The sequence below is a fragment of the Ailuropoda melanoleuca genome, chromosome 17 (genome assembly GCF_002007445.2).
Source record: "Ailuropoda melanoleuca isolate Jingjing chromosome 17, ASM200744v2, whole genome shotgun sequence".
Lineage (NCBI taxonomy): Eukaryota > Metazoa > Chordata > Mammalia > Carnivora > Ursidae > Ailuropoda > Ailuropoda melanoleuca.
In genome coordinates this window covers 3,612,132-3,632,471 of record NC_048234.1, presented here as the reverse complement: position 1 = coordinate 3,632,471, position 20,340 = coordinate 3,612,132, and the positions used below count along the sequence as shown (strand labels likewise).

Here is a 20,340-nt window from a genome sequence, read left to right as displayed (position 1 = left end):
AAGCCCGCTCGGCCCCCCGCCCCGCCCGCCGGCCCGGCGCGCCGCTGCCTCCGCGCTAGGCCTTCTTGCACTTGCCCTTCTTCTCGCGCTGCTGGAACTTGCGCAGCCGCCGCGCCCACGTGTCCCGCCACTGGATCACCAGGCTGCTCTTGTCCGCCACGATGCCGCTCTGGTCGGGCGAGTCCTCCGCGTTGCCCAGCAGCAGGTACTTCTTGAGGGGCTTGATTTTGGGACACTTGCAGGCGATGTCCCGCGAGCGGATCCACAGGCTCTGGTCCCCGCGGCGGATGCGGCTCGTGCCCTGCTTGTACACGGAGATGATGTTCACCGTGAACTTCCACCAGTCGCCTGCCTTGTCCGCCTTCAGGATGTGGATCTGGACCGCTGCAAGGAAGCACAAGCGGGAGAGTGAGCCCCCGGGGCCGAGGAGTGCCGCCTGGGCAACCCCCGGTTCCCGTAGCCAGGTGGGGCCTGCCTGCCCGCGCCCTCTCCGAGCCGAGGTCCTATGGAGAAGGCACAGCTGAGAAGGGACGGCACAGGGTACCCCCCTGGGGCACGCGTGGGTGGTGCCGAAGCTGATCGGGAGAACCCCACCTGCCAACACCTGGACCTGGCCGCTGCTCCAAAAAGCCTTACCTTATGTCTATGTTGAAGCACTGCCTTTGGGGACAAGCCCCCTCTGGGGCCAGCAAGGCTAGAAGAAGCTTACAGGAACTGACCACCCCTCCTCCCAGCACTCTGGGCAGAGTCCGCCTGCCCAGGACAGGTGCCCTCTGTGAGAGCAGCCCGGGCCACTCCTGGCAGTCTGGGTGGGAACCACCTTAGTGCCCCCCCACCTCCTGCCATGGCATTTCCAAAGGCTCCAAGCCCTTAACATCAAGCCTCATGACACCTCCAGACACACAACCTTGCCCTTGACCCAATCTCAGTGCCAGGTGCAGGGTACCGTGACCTGCCCTTCCGGGTGGCCGTGGCACCCCTTCCAGAGTCCAGGGTCCTTGTACTGCCCCCTTCCCATCCCTGCCAGGCTGCCTCCCTCCCTCCTGACTCTCTCCCAATTCCCCAGGCTATTCTCCTCCTAATTCTCCACTGAAACATCCCCTAGTACGGGGTTCTCCACTGGAGCCTGCATCGGAATCCCCCGGAGGGCTTGTCACATATTTCTGGACGTCACCCCAGAGTTTCCGATTCAACAGATCTGAATGAGCCCCCAGAGTCTGCCTCTCTGACCAATCCCCAAGTGGTGCCACTGCCGCCACTCCAGGGAACACACTTTGAGAATCAGTGCCCTAGTAAATGTTAATGTTATTTCTGCAGGACATTAGGAGGTATTTTAAAAGTAGGAGGAAATGCCTTTTAAAGAAACAGAGGGGGAACTTTGCTGAAATAGGTTTGTGAAATTCTGGGTTAAACAAAGTCAAGACGTTTCCTTACTGCAGGACTTTTCAGAGCCTTCGATCTACAAATTGTGCGTGTGTATCCATATGTGTTGGTTTCCCAAACAACCTGGACTGCAGACCTCTTCGGCGAGTGCATCTCGGGTTAGCAGAGCCCCATGGGGCCCCATTGGGGAACTGCTAGGGGAGGGCACATAATCATGCCAGGGGATAAAGGGAGAGGTCTCCGCTGCACAGACCGATCAAGGAAAACCTAGTCATTCCCCGTCCCCACCATCAGAACAGGGCACATTGCCCTTGCTGAGCCCGCCTGCCACCCCCTGCATCCTTTACCCCTGGACCAGGCTGAAGATTGTGGCGGATGAGTGGGCCTGAGCCCTTCTGGAAAAGGACCAGCGCATCTCTCCAGATTACACCTGCAGAAACCAACCCGTGGCTCCAACAGCCACGAGGACATGTCCCCGGGGCATGCCGCGCGTTCGTCACCTGCCCACTCCTGGCCTGGCCTGGCCGCCCGTGCTGGCCAGCCTCTCTCAAGGTCTCTGGGGCCCACCCTGCCACCTTCACTCCCAGGGCCCTCCCTGTTCCCCTTTTGTCCCCACACTTGGCCCAGGATGCCGGGGAGGTTCAGGGACAGAGGGGTCCAGGGGAGGGTCCGCCACCCTCCAGCTCGTCCTTCTGGGGTGAGGGACGTGGCAGATTTTACCATATTTCATTTCAGCCGTTCCTGGGCATCCTGAACTTTGCACTCCAGTCTGAGGGCTCCAAAGAATGGCTGCCATGGCAACCGTTTCCATGTTTTTGTCACCAAGGGACTCAACACTCAGTGTGAACTCTGAGGTGGGGTGGGGAGCCCTCTCCAGCCTGCAGAAGTGGCTGGGCCGTGTGTTTGTGCGTAGGGAGGTCACCGTGGCAACTGAGTGCCCCTCGGCTAAGCGACAGGGGAGCCGGCGTCCCTGAGAACCCCGGTTTCCTCTCCTCAGGACTGAGCTGAATGCAGAATGAGGCTCCGTCAGGATGCCGCTGTTTCCCTGTGTGGGATCGTAGACACCCCGGCCCAGCCACAGTGCCCTCCCCCCCACCACCCCACCAGCCGGGGTGGGCAGGGGGTGGCCCCAGAAAGATGCTGTAGAAAGCGCCTGGGGAATGCGGCTGTGACCCCAGGCCCTGGGCATCTAGTGGGGACAGGCTGAGCCACGTCTCCTGGCCCCAGATTTCACAGGACGACGTGTGAGCCCCCCAGGACCCGAGGACGTACCAGTGTTCAGAGACAGGGTCACTGCGGAGGTCATTATGGTAAGAGGAAGTGATTAGAGGGAGCCCTAATCCAATCAACTGTGGCCTCCGAGAGGAGCAGATCAGGACAGACACACAGACACACGGAGGGAAGACACCGAGAGAAGCAGCCGCCTGCAAACCGAGGAGGGGGCCTCCGGAGAAGCCGCGTGCGGACACCTCGATCTCCGACTCGGGCCTCCGGAACCGTGAGACAATAAATTTCTGTTGCTTAAGCCCCCAACCTGTGACGCTTGGTTCTGGCGGCCTGAGCAAACTCGCCCGGTTGGAACTGGGGGCTCGGATCTTGGGTGTCGGCCCAGGGCCAGGCGGGACGGCAGCCCTGGCGAGGTGGGCCAGCTGGGCTGGGGGGAGGCCAGAGAGAGCTAGCCGGACTGGTCAGGCCCTGCGCTGGCCCTTCTTACTCTCTGGAGCGGCAAGAATGTGGCCCTTCACACAGCAGGAGGACTGGAGACCCATGCCCCACCTTCCCCGGTCTGGAGTTTCCCTCCCCTGAAGGAATGTTCTGGGACCAGGCAGGGCATCCAAAGCAGCACCCCCACACACACACACTTCCCCAGGCCCGGCCAGTACAGGAGTGGAGGGGCTCTGCTCCACACTGGGGATGCAGCCCAAAGGGGTGCCCCACCCCTGAACACCTTGTCCCCGAGAATCCAGGGACCAGAGCGGTAGATGCTGGTCCACTGGGATAAAGCAACGGCCCCCATCTTCCCTCCACCCCAGCAGCTCCTGGCGGCTCCCAGGCCTTGGAGCCGGATGGCACAGTCGGGCGCAGGGGCAGGGGAGGGTGGCGGTAGAATTCATGTGATTATGCTGGAAAAAATCCACAGTTCCGCTGCCCTTGGCAACGCCTCCGCACATTACGCAGCCCACCAAGTATGAGCTGCACACGCAGTGCACGGGCCAAGTCCCTGCCGTGCACATCCAGCTGAAAATATTCAAAATGCACACTGAAACGGTGACCTCAGGCAGACCCACTCCGCACGCTCGGGGAGCGCGCCCGCCACAGCATGGCGCGGGGACGGCCGCCACCTCTGCGGGGCCTGCTGGCCGGGAGCCCGGGATGACTAGAGTCTCCTGGGGGCCCGTGGCACCCCCAACCCACACGTCGGGCACAGGCAGCTCTGCCCGCCCGGGCACCACGATGCCTGCGGGCGTGCCCCTTACACCCACATGACCGAAACACCAGGCCCAGGAGCCTCAGCCCTTAGGATGCCTAAGCCACGCCCCCCCGTCTGTGCACTGATGTCCTAGCGTGACCTCCAAGAGGGCAGAACGTGGGGGCCCAGTGAGCATCTCCCATCCCGTCTTCAGAAATGAGGGCGATGACCCTCAAAGGCAGACGGAGATTAGACGGAGACAGGAAGAGGCGTGCTGGGACCAGCGGGCAGGCCGAGGGTCCCAGCGCAAACCAGAGGCGTCCCTCTCCAGCGCAGACATGAGGCAGTGGCCGAGCTGGGGAGCCTGTATCTTGGGGTCCACACTGCAAACGCCCTCCCTGACGCTGAGCCCTTGTTCACCCCCAAAAATGAGGGCTCAGGCTGCAAGAGAGCTGCGTGCCTGGCGCCTGGGGCCCTGCTTTCTGCATGGACAAAAGCAGGCATGGGGGGGAGGAGACCTGGAGCCCTCGAGGCAGGATGGGTGAGGTCAGCTCTGGGAAGTCCAGCTGAGCTGAGGCCCCTGTGGGCGCCCCTGAGCAAGCTGGAGGGGAAGCTTGTCTGCAGAACGGGGCAAGGAGAAAGCTCACGGGGAGTGAGGAGCTGGCGTCTGCGGCTCAGGTCCTAGGGGCCAGGCTGCACTTTGTCTCCTGGCCTGGGAGCCCCCACGCCTGCAGCCCGCTGCACAGCTGATAGCAAGGCGGCAGGCAGGGCGCAGCGGCAGCCCCCCGCCGCCCCCAGCAATCCCGGGGTTCACAGGAAGGACTTATCAGCCCCCAGCGCAGGGCTGTGACGACCCGCTTCTTAATCCCAGCCTGCAGCCGGGCTGGTGGGGGGCACGCAGCTCTCCATCCCTCAGCTGCAGGGCTGGCTGCGACTCCCAGCGGGTGAGAGGTGGCCTGAGGGCCTGGCCCACGGAAGCCACAGTCGGCAAGAACGGCCTGTGCCAGAGGTGGGCTGGCCTGGCCAAGGGGCGGGGGGCCCAGAGGCAGGCCCAGGGCAGGCTGGGTGCGCAGGGCCCCCACATGTCCTATAGGAACAGACCTTGGCCGTCCTTCCAGGGAGCTTCAAGCTCTCCCGGGTCCCAACGCTGGGAGACTCTCAGGCCACCAAAAGCATCCGAAAAAGTGAGAAGCTCCAGGTTCTGTGCTTGGAGTCCTCCCGGGGGGGACTCGCTGGCCCCCAGCAGGCAGCCCTGTTCTCTCTGTCCCTGTTCTTTCCGAGCCTTCCTCCCCAGCTCCAGCCCTGACCCCAGAGACTCAGAGCCTGTCAGCTCTGGGCCCTCCGAGGACCTGGCACGGCCACCTCCCGGGACAGTTAGTGACAGGAAGTAGCTCTAAGCGGACTTATGTCCCTGCTGGTAGGTTTGGGGGACCTCCTGCTGGCATCAAAGCTCCTGGCCTGGGCCAGGTTCTAGGAAAGCTGTTTGCTCCGGGAAGAGTATACAGTTGTTGCTCATTCATCCGCTGGCTCCGCCCGAGACAACCTGCTGGGCCGGGCCCTGGGGGAGGGGCCCTGGCACCAGCCCCCATGGGGGACAGGGGCTCCCAAGCATCTTCCTCTTCCCATAAGCCTGGAGCCCTGGGACACCTCTGCGGGGAGGCTTCCTGCCGCCCGGAGGTCTCCTGGATTTATGGGCTGCTCAGGGTGGGCCCCCAGGGGCTTCCCAGCAGCTGCCCCTCCCAAGGAGGCTTGGGTGGCCAGCCCCCGGCCTCCCCCCCGCCGCCACCCGCCCAGCCATACCTTCCTGTTGGGCCGGTCCAGCCGGGGAAGGCTTGTCACCCATCTGTCTCGGAGACAGCGGCCAGGACGAATGGGGGAGGACACTAACCCCACAGAAACCATTAAAACCAGGCAGCCCCATAAATCTCCCGGTATAGAAAGTGTGTCATGAGTTGCAGCTGCTTTCATAAAATGCAGCTCTGACCACATGTTTCCCAGTCGCCCCTGAAGGTAAGAAAGCCCGGAGCCGGGCCAAGTCTTGTTCTCGGAGATGCTGACCGGCCAGAGGGGATGGAGCGAGTGGGCGGGCCGGGGGTGCGGGCCATCGAGCCGGGACCCGCGCACTCGCCATGAGGTGTCGCGGCCGTCCGCCTGAAACGAGGTGGCGAGCTGGAGGCAAGCTGTGGCCAGACCAGGCCACGGGCCACAGCCCGGCACAGGAGTGCTCAGGAATCCCCGGGCTGCCACCCCCGAAAAGTCCGACCTCAGACCTCAAAGAAGGTGGGGACCTTAGGGCCAGCTGAGGGTCCCTCCTTTTTACCTCTCAGCAAAAGAAGTCCTAGTTTGCCTCTCTCTCTCAGAACCAAGAGCAACGTGAAAGCTGCCTCAGTTTCCCAGCCACGCCCCGGTGCTCAGGCTCGTTCTTGGGAGGGGAGAGGGGTGAGGTGCCTGGGACCATCTCACTGCACAGGGATCTCCAGAGGAGAGGATGTCGGGAGATCCGGGAATCGGAGAGGGAAACTCTGGGGAAGACATGAGTCCTGTTCCCTGGGAAATGGTCCCAGTCTGGCCTGGCCACCTGCATCCCCCTTCACAAGTGAGAAGGGGTTGGGGGACTGGCCACCCCGCTTGGCCAGAGGCTCAGGGAGGAGAGTGGACCTGAGCCCTGCCTGCCCAGTGGGGCGCCCTCATCACCGGGCTGGTCTCTTCCTCAAAGGAGCCAGAGAGAGAAGACCCCCTCTCCCAGGCCGGAGGGACCAAAACAGCCTGGCTTGGCCCCCGCCCCCCACCCCAGTCCTGGCCAGAGAGGCCAGAGTGTCACCCCGGAGGATGGCCTCACACAGCCCCAGGAGATGCCCGCCGGCCAAACCTGCCTCCCAGTCCCCCCAGGAAGGCCCAGCGAGGAGTGCTGCCCCAGGCCGGTGCACCAGCGGGAGTCCTGGGCTCTGAAGGAGGAGAAGGCAAGAGGGTTGATCTCCCCGAATATGGCCTCAGTCCAGGCCCCTCATCGCCCTCCTGGACATGTGGCCTCCAGTGCTCCCAGAAAGCTCGATGCGGATGGTGCTTCTGGCTGCAAATTGATACGCGCTCCACAGTGGGGGTGTGGCCCATCTGAGGTCCCCAAACATACCCCACAGCCCAGTCCCCATTAAGGCCACCACCTCCAGGCAGCCCCTTCGCAGGAGCTCAAAGGGCAGCCCCGCCTCCCCAGCTGGAGCCCTGGAGCGGGGGCGTCCAGCAGCGACGGGTCCTGTCCTGCACCCTCTGCACACCCCACTCGGCTCTAGATCCTAAAAGTCAACCCACAGGGGGCCTGGGTGGCACAGCGGTTAAGCGTCTGCCTTCGGCTCAGGGCGTGATCCCGACGTTATGGGATCGAGCCCCACATCAGGCTCCTCCGCTATGAGCCTGCTTCTTCCTCTCCCACTCCCCCTGCTTGTGTTCCCTCTCTCACTGGCTGTCTCTATGTCTGTCAAATAAATAAATAAAATCTTTTAAAAAATAAAAAATAAAAGTCAACCCACAGCCAAAGGACAGAACCTGCTTCTCCAAGGAGCCCTGAAGAAAGGGCGTCAGGCCCAGAAATAGGAACCAAGCAGGATCCAGACCACAGCACCAGAGTCCGGGGGCTGCTCCTTGGCCAGCCACGTTCCCCTGGGGGAATCAGCAGGTGCCTGCGAGCCCTTGGAAGGGTTCCCCGGTCCCCTCCCACGCCTCCCGCAGCCTGCTCTGGAGGGTGCCCCGGGGCGTGGCGGCGGGGGCCTAGCCCTATTTCCAGCCCGGCGGAGCTGCACACGGCAGGTGTGCGAAGACTGGGGGCAGGAGTGCTGGATGAACAGGGTGCCAGGCACTGCTCCCAGCACGGGCAGCGTCAGGACCCATCCGATCCCCGCCACAGGGGGGGAGGGATGCCCATCTGAGCCCTGCGTCACTGCCAGAGATGCTCTTTGACCCTGGAGACAGCTCCCCGACGAGCAGAGAGGACAAGTGCTGCCCGTCACAGGTGTGGGACACAGCCAGTGTCCCAGCCCCAAGGTGCCCAACTCTCTAGGCACCTTGGACAGATCCCTGCCCCCACCCCTCCAAACCTCCACATCCCCGTCTGTGAAATGGGAGGAGACGCCTCTCACTAGCCAGCCTTGCTAGCCCTGCAGAGCCTTCCCTCCTGCCCCGCCTCCCTAAGGAAGGATGCTCAGAGAGGAAACAGTGCACGAAAGAAGAGAGGAAGCTCCAACAAGGGGGACCGAGGCAGCGGCAGCTGCCCGCCCGCCTGCAGCCCCCTCTGGAGCTAGGCACCCTGCAGCCGGCTGGGAGGGGCAGTGGTGGGAGGCGCAGGCTCCGGGCTCCCCTGTCTGTGGGGACAGGGAGTCACTGAGCTGGGAAGGGGGGCAGGAGGCCCAGTCAGTGCAGCACCCTGCGGGATCAGGGGCCTTTCCGTCAAGCTGTCACGGGGGCCCTTGGGCCCTCCCTGTCCAACCTGGTGGTCACCCGCATTCCTCGACCTCAGCCTGACTCACGCGGACCCAGCTCCACATCTGGCCTCCATATGGGGCTGGCACTCTGGGGGTGGGGAGGAGGGGAGGTCACATCTGGCTGGGGAAATCGCAGGATCCCCGGGGGGCCAGTGACCCCCAGGGAAGGGTCAGCGAGCCTCTGAAACGCCATGCCACGTGCTGCTGGCTGGTCTGCGTCCCACTCCCTGGGGCTGTGGGGGGTGCTCGGGGGCTCGGGGGAGCATCTCCCAGGAACGGCCCCTGGGGATCGAGAACATCTGTACCCCCACCCAAGCCCCAAGATCGCAGCATGCTGTGGACACAGGCGCGTCGTCCCCGGGACGGGGCTGATCAGGAACAGCTCTTGAACTCGAGGCCAAGAAAAGGAAAGGGAGGGAGTGTTAAAAGGGGAGAGGCCCTCATTTGCTGAGAGGCCCCGCATCCCTGGGGCTGGTGAGACAAAAAGAGGCCTGAGTTCGGGGCCTCTCCGCCCCCCGACCCCATCTGATCTCCAGCCTGAGCAGCTGGACGAGAGCCAGGCAAGGGCCAGGCTCCGTCACGCCGTCCCCACCGGCTCCCCGGTAATCCGCGGGCATTCCCACCACCGGCAGCACAACCACACCCGCCCCCCCCGTCAGGGATCGGCCCGTGACCTCCGTCCCCCACGTGCCAGGCCCATCGCCAGCCCCCCAGTCCCCACTACAACGTCTGCCACGTCAGCTCCATCAACTCTAAACGTCCCCCCAACACCACAGTGACCACACCTGCCGGTTTCCCAAGGAGGATGTGTCTGGCTTACCGAGAATGGGGATCAAGGGTCCCATGGGCGGGGGGGGGGGACCTGTCCTTAAGCTTTCTAAGGGACAGCTGTGCCCTCTCTGGGTGGCCAGAGGCTCCGGGCCCTGGCACGGGGGAGGAGAAGCCTCTCGGGCTTCGGAGTCCTGGGTCTGGAGCACGTTGTTGTACCTCGTTGAGTCCCAGCATATCGTGGGCAGGACACAAGTCCCCCATCGCAGGTGTTCACGTGGATTCAGCAAGGACGGGAAGGAAGGCAGGGAGACGCCCTACCCCGGGCCTGCCAAGGCCCCAGGAGGTCCCGGGGCACACAGGGGCATGTCGGTGTGAATGACAGCTCCGCTTAGGTCCCAGGCCCACTCCTGCCACGGGCCCCCGAGAAAGCAGGAGCGTGCGTGCACGCGCACAACCTAGAGAGCCCCGGCTCTCCCCACAGATGCCAACGGAGTCTCCCCTTCGAGCTGCACCTCAGAAGTAATCCTTGCGGGATCTCAGGAGGCATACTTGACACAAATCATCTTGTGAAAAGCATTTTGATTTTTCCATCTGGTGGTGCCAAAATGTCTTTCAACAAAAGGGGTGACTAATAAACATTTCTGGGAACGAATAATTTTTCCAAGAACTGGCAAAAGTGAAATGATCTCACCTTTCAGAATGTGAGCTGTCTCCCCCCACTTTCGAATCCCAGGGAGAAGGAAGAGGCCGGAGGCAGCACCCAGGCCCCCATGGGCCAACGTGAGCAGGCCCGGCTCTCGGTGGGCTCTCGGTGCTTTGCGCACGCGGACGTGGCTGTGGCTGCTGAGGCCTCTCCCCAGCCTCCCTGGCCCCCACACCCCCAAACCCAGCACCCGCTTCCCCAGCCTGTATCCACTTCTGTGCCCAAGGCCTTCCTCCCTCTGCCTGGGAGCTTGCTTTGCCCCGGGAGCAAAGGCTCCCGGTGCCCCCTCCTCCAGGAAGCCCTCCCTCCACACCCTCTCTGGAGAATCAGTCACTGGACCTCAGGCTGGCCCATGTTCCCTGCTCTCGTCTGTGTGTCCTTCTCCCCTCCTAGACTGTAAGCTCCTTGAGGGCAAAGTCAGTGTCTCCTCCATATCCATAAGTTCAGCACCCAGGACAGGACAGGGCACACAGCAGGCGCTCAATGAGTGCGCGAAGAGGGACTGGCAGGGGTGGGGATGGGTGTAAGACAGAGCAGGACTTCCTGGGATGTGTGAGATGGGGAGGGGGAGCAAAGGTGAGGAGGTGAGTGAGGACAGGGCCTCGGAAGAAGCTCAGGGACAAGGGGGAGGAGAGGCCGGAGGCCAGGTGGCCTGGGCGGGATGGAAGGTCAGGGGAGCGGGAAGGGGCCGTGTCCCGCACCAGCGAGCGGTGTGGCCTGAAACCTTTCCTGGGTCCCAGCCTAGCGGCCCCCCACACAGCCCTGGGGACAGAGTATCGTCCTGTCACCCTCATCGCCTTGCCTCCCCGGCGTGCAGCTCCAGCAGGAGGGGCTCTGGACGGCGCCGCCCCACAGAGTGCGGACTCCGCAGTGAACACGCATACGCACACGCGCACACACACTCACAGGCACACACAGGCACACCCACACACACCGCACTGCCACGCGAGCACGCCCACACTGTGACACACGTGGTCACATACACACAGGGTCACACACGCACTCTCACGTGTGCCCGTGCTCACAGTCCCACACTCACACGTGCACACGCACACACACATATAGTCACAGGTGCACACCCACATGCACACTCACACACCGGCACACATGCATGCGCGCACACACGTGCGAAAACACGCACACGCTCACATGCTTGCACACACACCCACATGCACACACACACGCTCAGTATCACACGAGCACACCTATACTCGCACACCCACACACTGGCATTCACACAAGCACACCCAGAGGAGCCCACACGCCCACACGCACGCACATGCAACACTCACACTCGTGCACACTCACAAGCACCTGCTCGTACAAGCACACCTCACATGCACACCCTTACGTGCACACTCATGCACGCCGTCACACGAGCACACTCACCAGGGGCATTCACACCAAGGAAGGGACCCTCCCAGGCGAGGTGTCCCCGAGGAGCTGGCCAGCATTGCTAAGACTGGACAGGAACGCAAACAACTGTCCCCCACGGGCTGCTCGCCGGCAGGGTCCCCTCGAGGGTGACAGAGGGCTGGGTGGCCGCAGACCATAGTGTCACCCTGCACCCCTGCCCTGAGCAGATGGCGTGGGCCCCGGGGTGCTGGGCTGCGATCAGGTCTTATCCAGAAGGCATCATGTCCCCTGGAGGACACCTCCATGTGACAGGAAACTCAGGCCCAGGCCGGTGAGGCTCCTGCCTGAAGACCCACGGCACGTTAGGGGTCTGCGCGTCCAGACTGAGGGGCAGGTGCCCCTTCCCTGCAGACGGGACCAGAACGGGCCACCGTTCCCCGCCAGGGGCACTTCCTGGATGGGACAAGCAAGGCGGGACTTGGCCTTGCCGACCCCAGTCCTTCTTGCCCAGCTTGGTGCCCACCCCAGCCCTACCCACACTGGGCCCCTCTCGTGTGGAAAGTGCCTGAGCGAACACAGGGCGGGACCCACCCGCACACCCCCAGCCAGCCACAGGTCATTGCCCTCTGCCCAGTTTCCCAGCCTTCTGTCCGCTGCCCGGGTCGGCGGAGACCCAGCTCCACGTCCCTAGCAGGAAGAAGGGGGGCCCGGGGCCTGCTCTCACCTGGCAGGGGCAGCAAACACGGGGTGCTCATTAGCGGCTCCTGGAATGTCCAGGGCACTGGTTACAATTTCTAATTGGCTCCCTGCCGGGTGGCAGTCGGAGCAGAAATGGTGCAGCCCCTCAGAAGCCCGGTCCCCAGGCCCCCTTGGCCCGGCCCGCTCTGCCCGCCTCACCTCCCCACTCACGGCCAGGCAAGCTAGCTCCCTCCTCGTCCTCTTCCCGCTCATCGCGCCCTGCGCTGGCCCAGGTCTGGCCCAGGCAGGGGAGGGACGCCCCCACTCGCATGTTATCTGGGGGGCCGTGGTCCCAAAGGAATGCAGGGAGGATTCTCCACAAAGTCCTGCGAACCCAGTCAAGACACCTCACCCCCCAGCCCCAGAGCAAGGCCTCCAGCTGCACCTGTGTGCGCCTGCCCAGCCCTGGGGGGGCCTCTCCCCCCTTCCTGAACAAGCGTCTCCCCAAGGGCCTGCCTGCCAACCCCGCTGGGCTCTTGGAAACCCTCTGCAGAAGCCCCTGGGGTTCCCTCGCTGACACATCTTTGTCCTGCCTACTGGCTGAACACAGAGGCCTGCGTGCTAAGCTGGGGCGGGGACTGCCCCCCAGTGTTTGCCCCAAGAGAATTAGGAACAGTCCTGGGGACCAGAAACCCTCGAGGGCCTTTGGAGAACAGGAAGGGGCGCAGTGCCAGGCCCGGCCTCGAGGCCACGGTTAGGACGTTCCCGGCTGATGGCACGACAGCTTCAGAGCCCGGCTGCTCCCCGAGGGGGCACCCCACTTCTCTCCCGCACCTACAGGTCCTCAAGTCTTGTCCAGCAGCGGAACTGTGGGTGCCTGGGCAGTGCGCCCGGCAGGGAGTATGGGGCGGGAGCTGGGGTGGCCGCGATGAAGGTTTGCAGAGATGGGCTCGCGGGCTGCTGCTCGGCCCTCCCGGCCTTGGAACAGGACATGGGGCTAAAGGTGAAGCGAGAGGAGAAGCCCAGGGCGGGCCGCGGTGGACGGAGCAGGACGGGCCTCCGCAGGCAAGTCACTTCCCCCGGCTGGGCCCGCGTCCCCACCTGCGACACGAGGGAACCAAGGCCAGCCGTCTTGGACACCTGCTTCACTCACATAATTCATGGGGATATAGGTCCTGGGGGTGCTGGGGGTAAGGCGAGGGCCAGGCCAGGGAGCGGAGGGCAGAAGGAACCCAGGGGCTATGCCCCACGTTCTGCACCCCGAGGAAAGGCGGGCCTGCAGCTGGGGGAGCGGGGTGGGGAGGACACGCAGGTGCAGGTCCCGGGGAGGGCCTGTGAGGCCCCTCTAAGTTCATGAAAAACAGGGTGTTTGGCCCACCTGCTGTTAGGGGGCCAGGAGACCACCGAGGGGGACAAGGGTCCCTGGAACATCAGGGGTCAGGGAAGCTGAATTCAACAGAGGAAAAGAAGACAAGAGAACAAAATGGGGCCGAGTCGGAGAGAACCAGGTGGAACGCGGGAGCTATTCTGGTAACTTTTAAAAAGCCTAATTTTTCCTTTCTTCACTTTTAGAACAGAACAGGGGCTGCGGGCCAATACCTCACAGAAAGACTGCTTGGCCCTCCCCTTCCAGCCCCTCTCAGGTGTCTACTCAAAGGATGCTTCCAGACGAAACTCAAAGCAATCCTTCCCCAAGGACACCCACCATTCCTTCCCCCTGCCCCCTGTTCTGGGCAGGGGTCTTCTCTACGACCCCGGGCTCTCTGGGCCTGCGCAGACAGCCCATGCTTGAACCCCAGGACCCAAGCCTGGGAAGGCGACAGAACCCTTGGGCCTTCTTACCTGAGCCCTCATCCCTCTGAAGGGTCGGAGGGGGCAGCGGGGTGTCCTGCCTGGAAGGCCCCAGTAGGCAGGCAGCCCAGGGCTGGGAGGCCGCAGCCCTACCTGGGCCTCTCCTCGTGCATGTCCCCGGGGCTCAGAGACAGCACCCCCCCTTATCCTTAAACCATCTCGAAGTTTGCTTTTTTTCCAGGGGAATCAAAGGTTTCTGCACTGTCCTGGACACAAACACTTGAAAGGGGCTTTGGGGAGTTCTCTGCAGGCCCCACGGGGGTCTGAAACAGGGCCCCCCGTGGCCTGACCGCTGCTGGACACACCCCCGTCAAGGGGCAGGCCAGGCGGCCGGCGGTGGGGGTGCTCTGGGCTCTGGGCGCGTCATGTTATGTGTATCCTTGTGTGCGTGTACCTGTGTACGTACACACACTCACACGGGGTACAATGATGACGTTTTGTAAGTTCTCAAAATTCCTCTGGGTTCCCTCGTGCATTTCATGACTCTAAAAGGGCCTGACCCTGGTCCTTATTAAAGAAAAATACCTTAGCTATGGTTCAGATGGCTGGCCCAGGAGGACTGCGGGCCGGGCTGCTGGACGCCCCTGGGTCAGGGAGCGACGGACAAAGTTCTCCTCCAGCTCTGCTCCTTCCTCCCTCCCTTCCAGCCCAGCCGCTGCCAGGTGCAGAGGGGACAGAAAGGACCTGGTGACGTCAGGCAGCGGAGGGAAGTGGGCAGGGTGGACTGGGGTGGCCAGGAAGAGCAAGGCCCAGCCCCCGACCAAAACAGCCAGGCCCACCGGGTCAAGAGGAGGGCCCGACGGTGGAAGGCGCCAGGCCTGGGTTCAGGGCCCCTGGGCCTTTATCCAGGTCGCGGTGACCTCTTGGCCAGGTGACAGGGGCCTCGGCTGCCCACGTGGACGCCCAGGTCTCTGCCCGGGGGCGCTCTGTCGGCATGATCCCCTGGAGACTTCTGTTTGCTGGGCCCCGCTCTGCAGTGCCTCCCAGCTCCCTGCCCACATCTGCCCGGGGGGGCCTCCAGGGGCTCCCCTCCTCCTGCAGGTTCCCCGGCGGCCTCCCAAGTCACTCCTTGACCCTGTGTCACGTGCTGTCTGGCCAGCGCAGGCCTCCAGCCAGCACAGATACTCTCAGGGACCAGAAGCCACAAAGCCAGCTCCTTACCTCCCCTGGGCCAGCCTGGCACAAGCAGGTTCCCAGCAAGTGCGTCCAGAAGGGGGGGCGGGGTCGCCCGACGGGGAAGGGGTGGAGGGAGGATGGGGTGTCGTTAGTGAGGGGCTGCATCACCCCTCCCTGGGGAAAGGGGCCCGATGGCTCAAGGGACAGGGCTGTCAGCCCATACCTCCGGGCTGCAAAAGACCCTCAGGGCCCCCCCACAAGCTACGTTCAAACTTCAACGAACCATCAAAATGCAGATTCCCTGGCCCACCTCAGCCTTGCAGAGTCCACCTTTGGAAGGAGGAGGCTTCTGGAATATGAGTTTTAAACCCACGGAGCCCCTGTCCCCTTTCCTGATGCCTGGATGACCCCACACTGAGCTATGAGGGAGCCTCGGGCTGAAAGCCCACAGTATGGATGAAGGCACTGAAGACCAGAGAGAGAAAGTGACTGGTCTGAGGCCACAGAGCCCCCCAGCCGGTGAAGGCCAGAGGCCAGGCTGGGAATCCCAGCCGCAGGGGAGTCCCTGCCGGGAGGAGAGAACCCAGTGCTCACGCCCCACAGCCCCCTCGCGCCCCCTTGTGTCCCCGGAAGGCCCCTGGTGCCCCTGGCCTCTGAGGGCCTCGGTGGAAGAGCTGACACGTTCCTTGGGCGTGGGATCCCGCCAGCCAGGCCCCTGTCCGGTCACAGGGACTCCACGACCAGCACGCAGCCAGGACCACCTGCCCCCGGAGCCGGGCTCCTGGCTGGTCACGTGGCCCCCGCCGGCCCGCCAGACAAGGGGCCTGGCACTCACCATAGCCCTTCCTGCAGTACTTTTTCATGTTAATCTTCAGCTTCCCTTTGGAGGCCTTGCAGTAGGAGTCACAGTCTGCAGGGGAGGGAGAACACAGACAAAAAACCTAATTAGGCTGGCCGTGAATAGGCTGGGGCCGCGGGGGAGGCCGCCTCCCCAGATACCCGGAGGCCTGTGATACCCACGGGCCGGGCCGGGCGGGCGGCCATTCAGGGCAGGCCCGGCGTTCTAAAGCGGCGCTTGGGACAAAGGGCCCCCGCCCGACCCCCCACCCCCACCCCCCGGTTGCCCACCAACCCTTCAGCCGCTGCCTGGAGCCCCCTTGGCCTCCATGAAGGATGCGGGGGGCTTGGGTATTGTGCCACCCAGGGCTTCTGAGCGCCACACAAACTCCCCCCACCCGGTTCTTAAGACACAACTGGAGCCTGATTAAAGCCGATAGACGCCTCATTGTCACCCCGCGCCCCGGGTCTGTGTCAGACGCTGGCTTTCATGGCGCGGAGCCTCTGGCTGGGGTCAGACCCCAACAAAAGAGGTCACGGAGGAAATTAGCAGCCCATGAAGCATCAGAAAACCCCTTTGGTGTCCACTCTACTGGAGTGTGCAAATAGAATGCTCTGCGGAGAGGGGTTCAGTTCTAATGGGCCTACTGCTGAGACGCAGGGCTGCCGGGCCGCGTCCGCCGGGAGCACGTCGGGGGGCTTCCCGGAGCCGGGGCGCGAGCCAGGCCCAAAGCGTCTCCTGGCGGTGGCCTCTGTCCTCGGCCCAGCCAGACCCTCTCCCCGCCAGCTCTTCCGACAAGGGGCCGCAATTGCTTGGCTAGATCCGCGGGTGACAGACACCCTTAGCACGACGGCCAGCCCACCAGCGAGGCCCAGGGAATCGCTCCAGCCTGCCCCACGCCACTGCCCGACATGCCAGGCCTCACTCAGTTCTCACCACCATTCTTGGATGTGGGGCTGACAGTCCCATTTTGCAGGTAAGAACACGGAGACCACCTGCCCAAGGCACCCCTGAAAGCTGGTGCCCAGGCTGGGCCCTGAACTCGGACGTGAGATGCCTGATGCCTGCGCTCTTGGTTATGCCATGCCGCGTCTCCGCGACCTCCAGTGGATCCCCTCAAATGTGAGCCGGGCGTGACGCTCAGAGTGGGGATAAGGAGGACCCTGTGTTCCAGCAATGCCCAGGCAGCCAGTGGAGGGCCCGGAATGGGCCCAGAATGTTCTAGGAGCAACGGCAGCACTGGGCAGGGGACGTGAGCTGGGGGTGTGTCCTGGTGACAGGTGAGGAGGAGGGGGCTAGAAAGGTGGCACACACGCACACAGGTGACCGCCCCGGGAGCAAGTGCAGTCCCTCCCCCTGCAGAGGGCATCACCAAGCTGGGGTGGGGGTAAGGAATGATTTGTGGGGAGCACAGAACAAAGCCGGGGAAGCAAGTCAGGCCTCCTGGTGTCCCTCGCCCAACCCCCCATGGCTTAGAGATGCAGAGAATATTCAGAGATCCCCCTCCCACCACCACCCAGAGTCAGCCTCTGGCCCCATGGGAGGTGGCCACCTCCTTCCAGGTCCCGAAATTCACTGACCGGTGTTGGTTAGAGTCCAAACAGCTCCATCCCACTGCCCTGGGGGACACGGGCCCGGCAGCCCCCTGATGCCTCCTGAGCCAGCTTCTTCCCAGGCTGGGGGGGGGAGGCACCCCATTGGGAACCAGTTGCAGGAAATGGGGGAAAAAGCAGGCCCCCTTCCTGCTCTCCTGTGGTCCAAGCCCTGGAACCGGCCCACCCGCCGGGATGCCCTGCCAGGGGCACCAGGAGGCTACCGAGCTAGTGACTTCTGCCAGCTGGCTGGCTGGCGACTGGGGGAGGGGGATCTCTCGGGAGGCAGGGATGGGGCTGTCCAGAGACCGTGGCCCGCGTTGTATGGTGGCCCCGCGCGAGGGGTCAACACAAGGTGATGACCTGAACACGGACACGGGAGACACCGGCACCAGGCCTCACCCCGGGGGGCACTGCTCTGGGCCAGGTGGTGGCCAGCTCAGGGACAGACGACGCACAGAGCAAAGCCACCACTGCGCCTGAGCCCAGGCTGTGCGAGTCCCGCGGTCCCCAGCGAGCTGGCTGGAATCCCTCCCTGCTCTCTCCACTTAGGGAAGCTCATTGGAATGCGAGCGGCGCTGGGTGACGTTATTCCTGGGGCAGCCTTGAACCCCCTCGCTCTTCGCCTTCTTGTTGTTTTTTTTTACCCAAGTCAAAAGTCGTTGGCCCACATCAGTGCCTGTGTTCCGGTCGGCAGGAAATCACCTAGGCCCTGCGTCCCCGGCAGGCCTCCGTCTGGGCCCTGAGGCACACTGCCCAGGGGGGAGGGGAGCAGGACTGTGTAGCCGTGGGCTCTGCAAGCCTGTGAGGGAGGCACTGCTGGTCCCGCTTGAAAGCCAGGAAGCCAGGGCTCAGGAAGGTTCTAGAACACCTGCCACATGTAAGCCACACGCTGTGGGGAGGAAGGCACAACAGCAGAGCCCGGGGACAACCTCTTCCCAAGCATCTTGATCTCTCCCTTCTTGTCTTCCCTCCTGGTGACATTCACAGCTCTTCTGTCCAGAGCTAAGTATCCACTGGGGACAGAAATCGTCCTAGAATGTGTGGCATCCATTCCCAGCCCAGAGGGAACCTGCTTGACAAGTCTCAGTTTTCCCCGTGAATAGTAAAAGCCCACACCTCAGTGACAGCCCCCGGACAGTACCGATGAGGCATATTTGTACGAGCCCCATTTTAGCAATGAGACCGGCTAGCTGGGAGCCCGTGACCTCATGCCCTGCTTCCCAGCCCCAGCCATACAGCGGAATTAGCCGGAAGCTTTAAAAAACACTGGTGTCGGGGTCCCATCCCCAAGACCTTCTGATTTCACTGGTGGAGGGGGCAGGCTGCGTGTCCTGATTCCTAACATTCCCCAGGGGACCCTGATGTGCAGCCAGCCAGGGTCCCAGGGGCCACTGTCCGAAGCACTGGAGCTGTGGGAGGAGGCGACAGGGTGCACGGAGCACCCACACCGGCAGAGGAAAGGCTCGGAGAAGGTGGCTGTCGCTCACCCTGGGGGTCACTCGGAGAACCCCAAGCCACCCGCTCTTCAGGAAACGGTGCTGGCCTCTGAGCATTTATGGTTGTACTTGGGGGGGGGAGGGGTCCTATGTCCTTCCTTTCTGTCCATCAGAAATACTTTTTAAAAAAGATTTTTATTTATTTACTAGAGATAGAGAGTGAGAGAGAGAGCATGAGTGGGGGGCAGAGGCAGAAGGAGAGAGAAGCAGACTCACCGCTGAGCAAGGGGCCCGACGCGGGACTTGATCCCAGGACCCCGGGATCATGACCTGAGCGGAACACAGACGCTCAACCGACTGAGCCACCCAGGCGCCCCAGAAATACTTCGTAAGTCAGTGTGCTTGTTGTAAAATGTCCCCTACTCCCTTCAGGTTTGCCGAGTCCAATTTGGTTGTGAGCTAGGAAAACAAAGACCGAGGCTGTTAGAACTGTACATGAAACACGGGTAAACCGGCTTGGAATGAGGGAGACGGAAACGCTCTCCTCGGGGTAAAGTGAATAACGTCCAGAACGCGGACACCGCGGCAGCTATCTGGCGGCTTGAGGACTCTTTGTTTTGGGTGTATTCCAGAGAACTGAGGTCATTGGACAAGTGGTCCCTGGACAGGAAAATGTTCCTGCGTTTTCTTCTTTTATCAAATACGCAGCTATGGAGGCTACCTCAAGATGGACAAAGCACAGCTTTCACGTGCAGTCCTGAGCCCTTCAAAATGGCATATCTACTTGGCAGTCACCCATGTAGCCTCTCCTTGTTTGGGTCCAAAAGAGCTGTAAAGACAACGAGAAAAATGAAAATTCACGCTCACGCCAAAAACCAAACTGATAGATGACCCAAAGTTGGAATCTGGGAGCAATCTCTATTAATTAAAGGCAGATGGTGGTGGAACGAGCAAAACCTGTCCCAGGTTTTACCTCAAGACGCAGCCTTTTGTCCGACGCACGGAAAGATCTTGAAAAAAGAGAGGACACAGGGACAGCAACCAGAAAACAAACAGGCAGGAAGCAGGCAGGAGCACTGGGGGTGGTGCCCTCTTCCAGGGAGGGAGATCTTAAGGAAGGGTGGGGCCCAGAAGGACAGACAGCACTTGCATATTTGAACTTGCATTTTTATCAAAATTACTGGTGCAGAGAATGAGGAAATCAGGCAGTGCAGATAGAAGGATACCATCTCCACAGAGCAAAAGTGAATCGAGGCAAAACACTGGTAGAAGCCAGGGCGTAGGGCCAGCCCTGCATCTATTCCCCTGCTATCCAGCTCGAAGCTGAGATGGGAATCCAGCTGTTGTGCTAGTGGAGGGATCAGCAAAAAAATTTTCTTTTGCAAAATGCCTAACAGTAAATATCTTAGGCTTTGCAGGCCATACGGTCTCTGTCACAAGTATTCAAAGTCCGTCGCCGGGGCTCAACAACAGCCATGGACAACGTGTAACCGAATGGGCATGGCAGACTGAAAAAGATCTTAAAAGACACGGCCTCTGTGAAATTGGAGAAGCCGGAAAGAAAGAAGAGCTGGAAAAACCAAAACCAAGACAGAAACCTAAAAACTCAGCAGCACAATTAAAACCCACTTTGGAAGTGGCAAAGAGAAAGGATCCTGGAGACACCTGATTCAGACACACAGAGAATAAACTGGGGAAACTCTCGCAAATTCTAGAGGAAAAGGATAAAGA

The 20,340-nt window shown here is 62.1% G+C and overlaps 1 protein-coding gene across 2 annotated transcripts in view; it reads right to left on the bottom strand.

Annotated features, from left to right (window-relative positions):
* Positions 1 to 20,340, bottom strand: part of NTN1 (netrin 1) — a 160,068-nt gene continuing 139,728 nt past the window's right edge. For both annotated transcript variants that reach the window (XM_034646931.1, XM_011227392.3), the window contains 2 exons: positions 15,576 to 15,650; positions 1 to 384 (listed from right to left, as the gene is read on the bottom strand). In XM_034646931.1, coding sequence (XP_034502822.1) covers positions 56 to 384; positions 15,576 to 15,650 — 404 coding nt within the window. In that variant the 3' untranslated portion in view covers positions 1 to 55. The remainder of the gene's footprint in view (positions 385 to 15,575; positions 15,651 to 20,340) is intronic.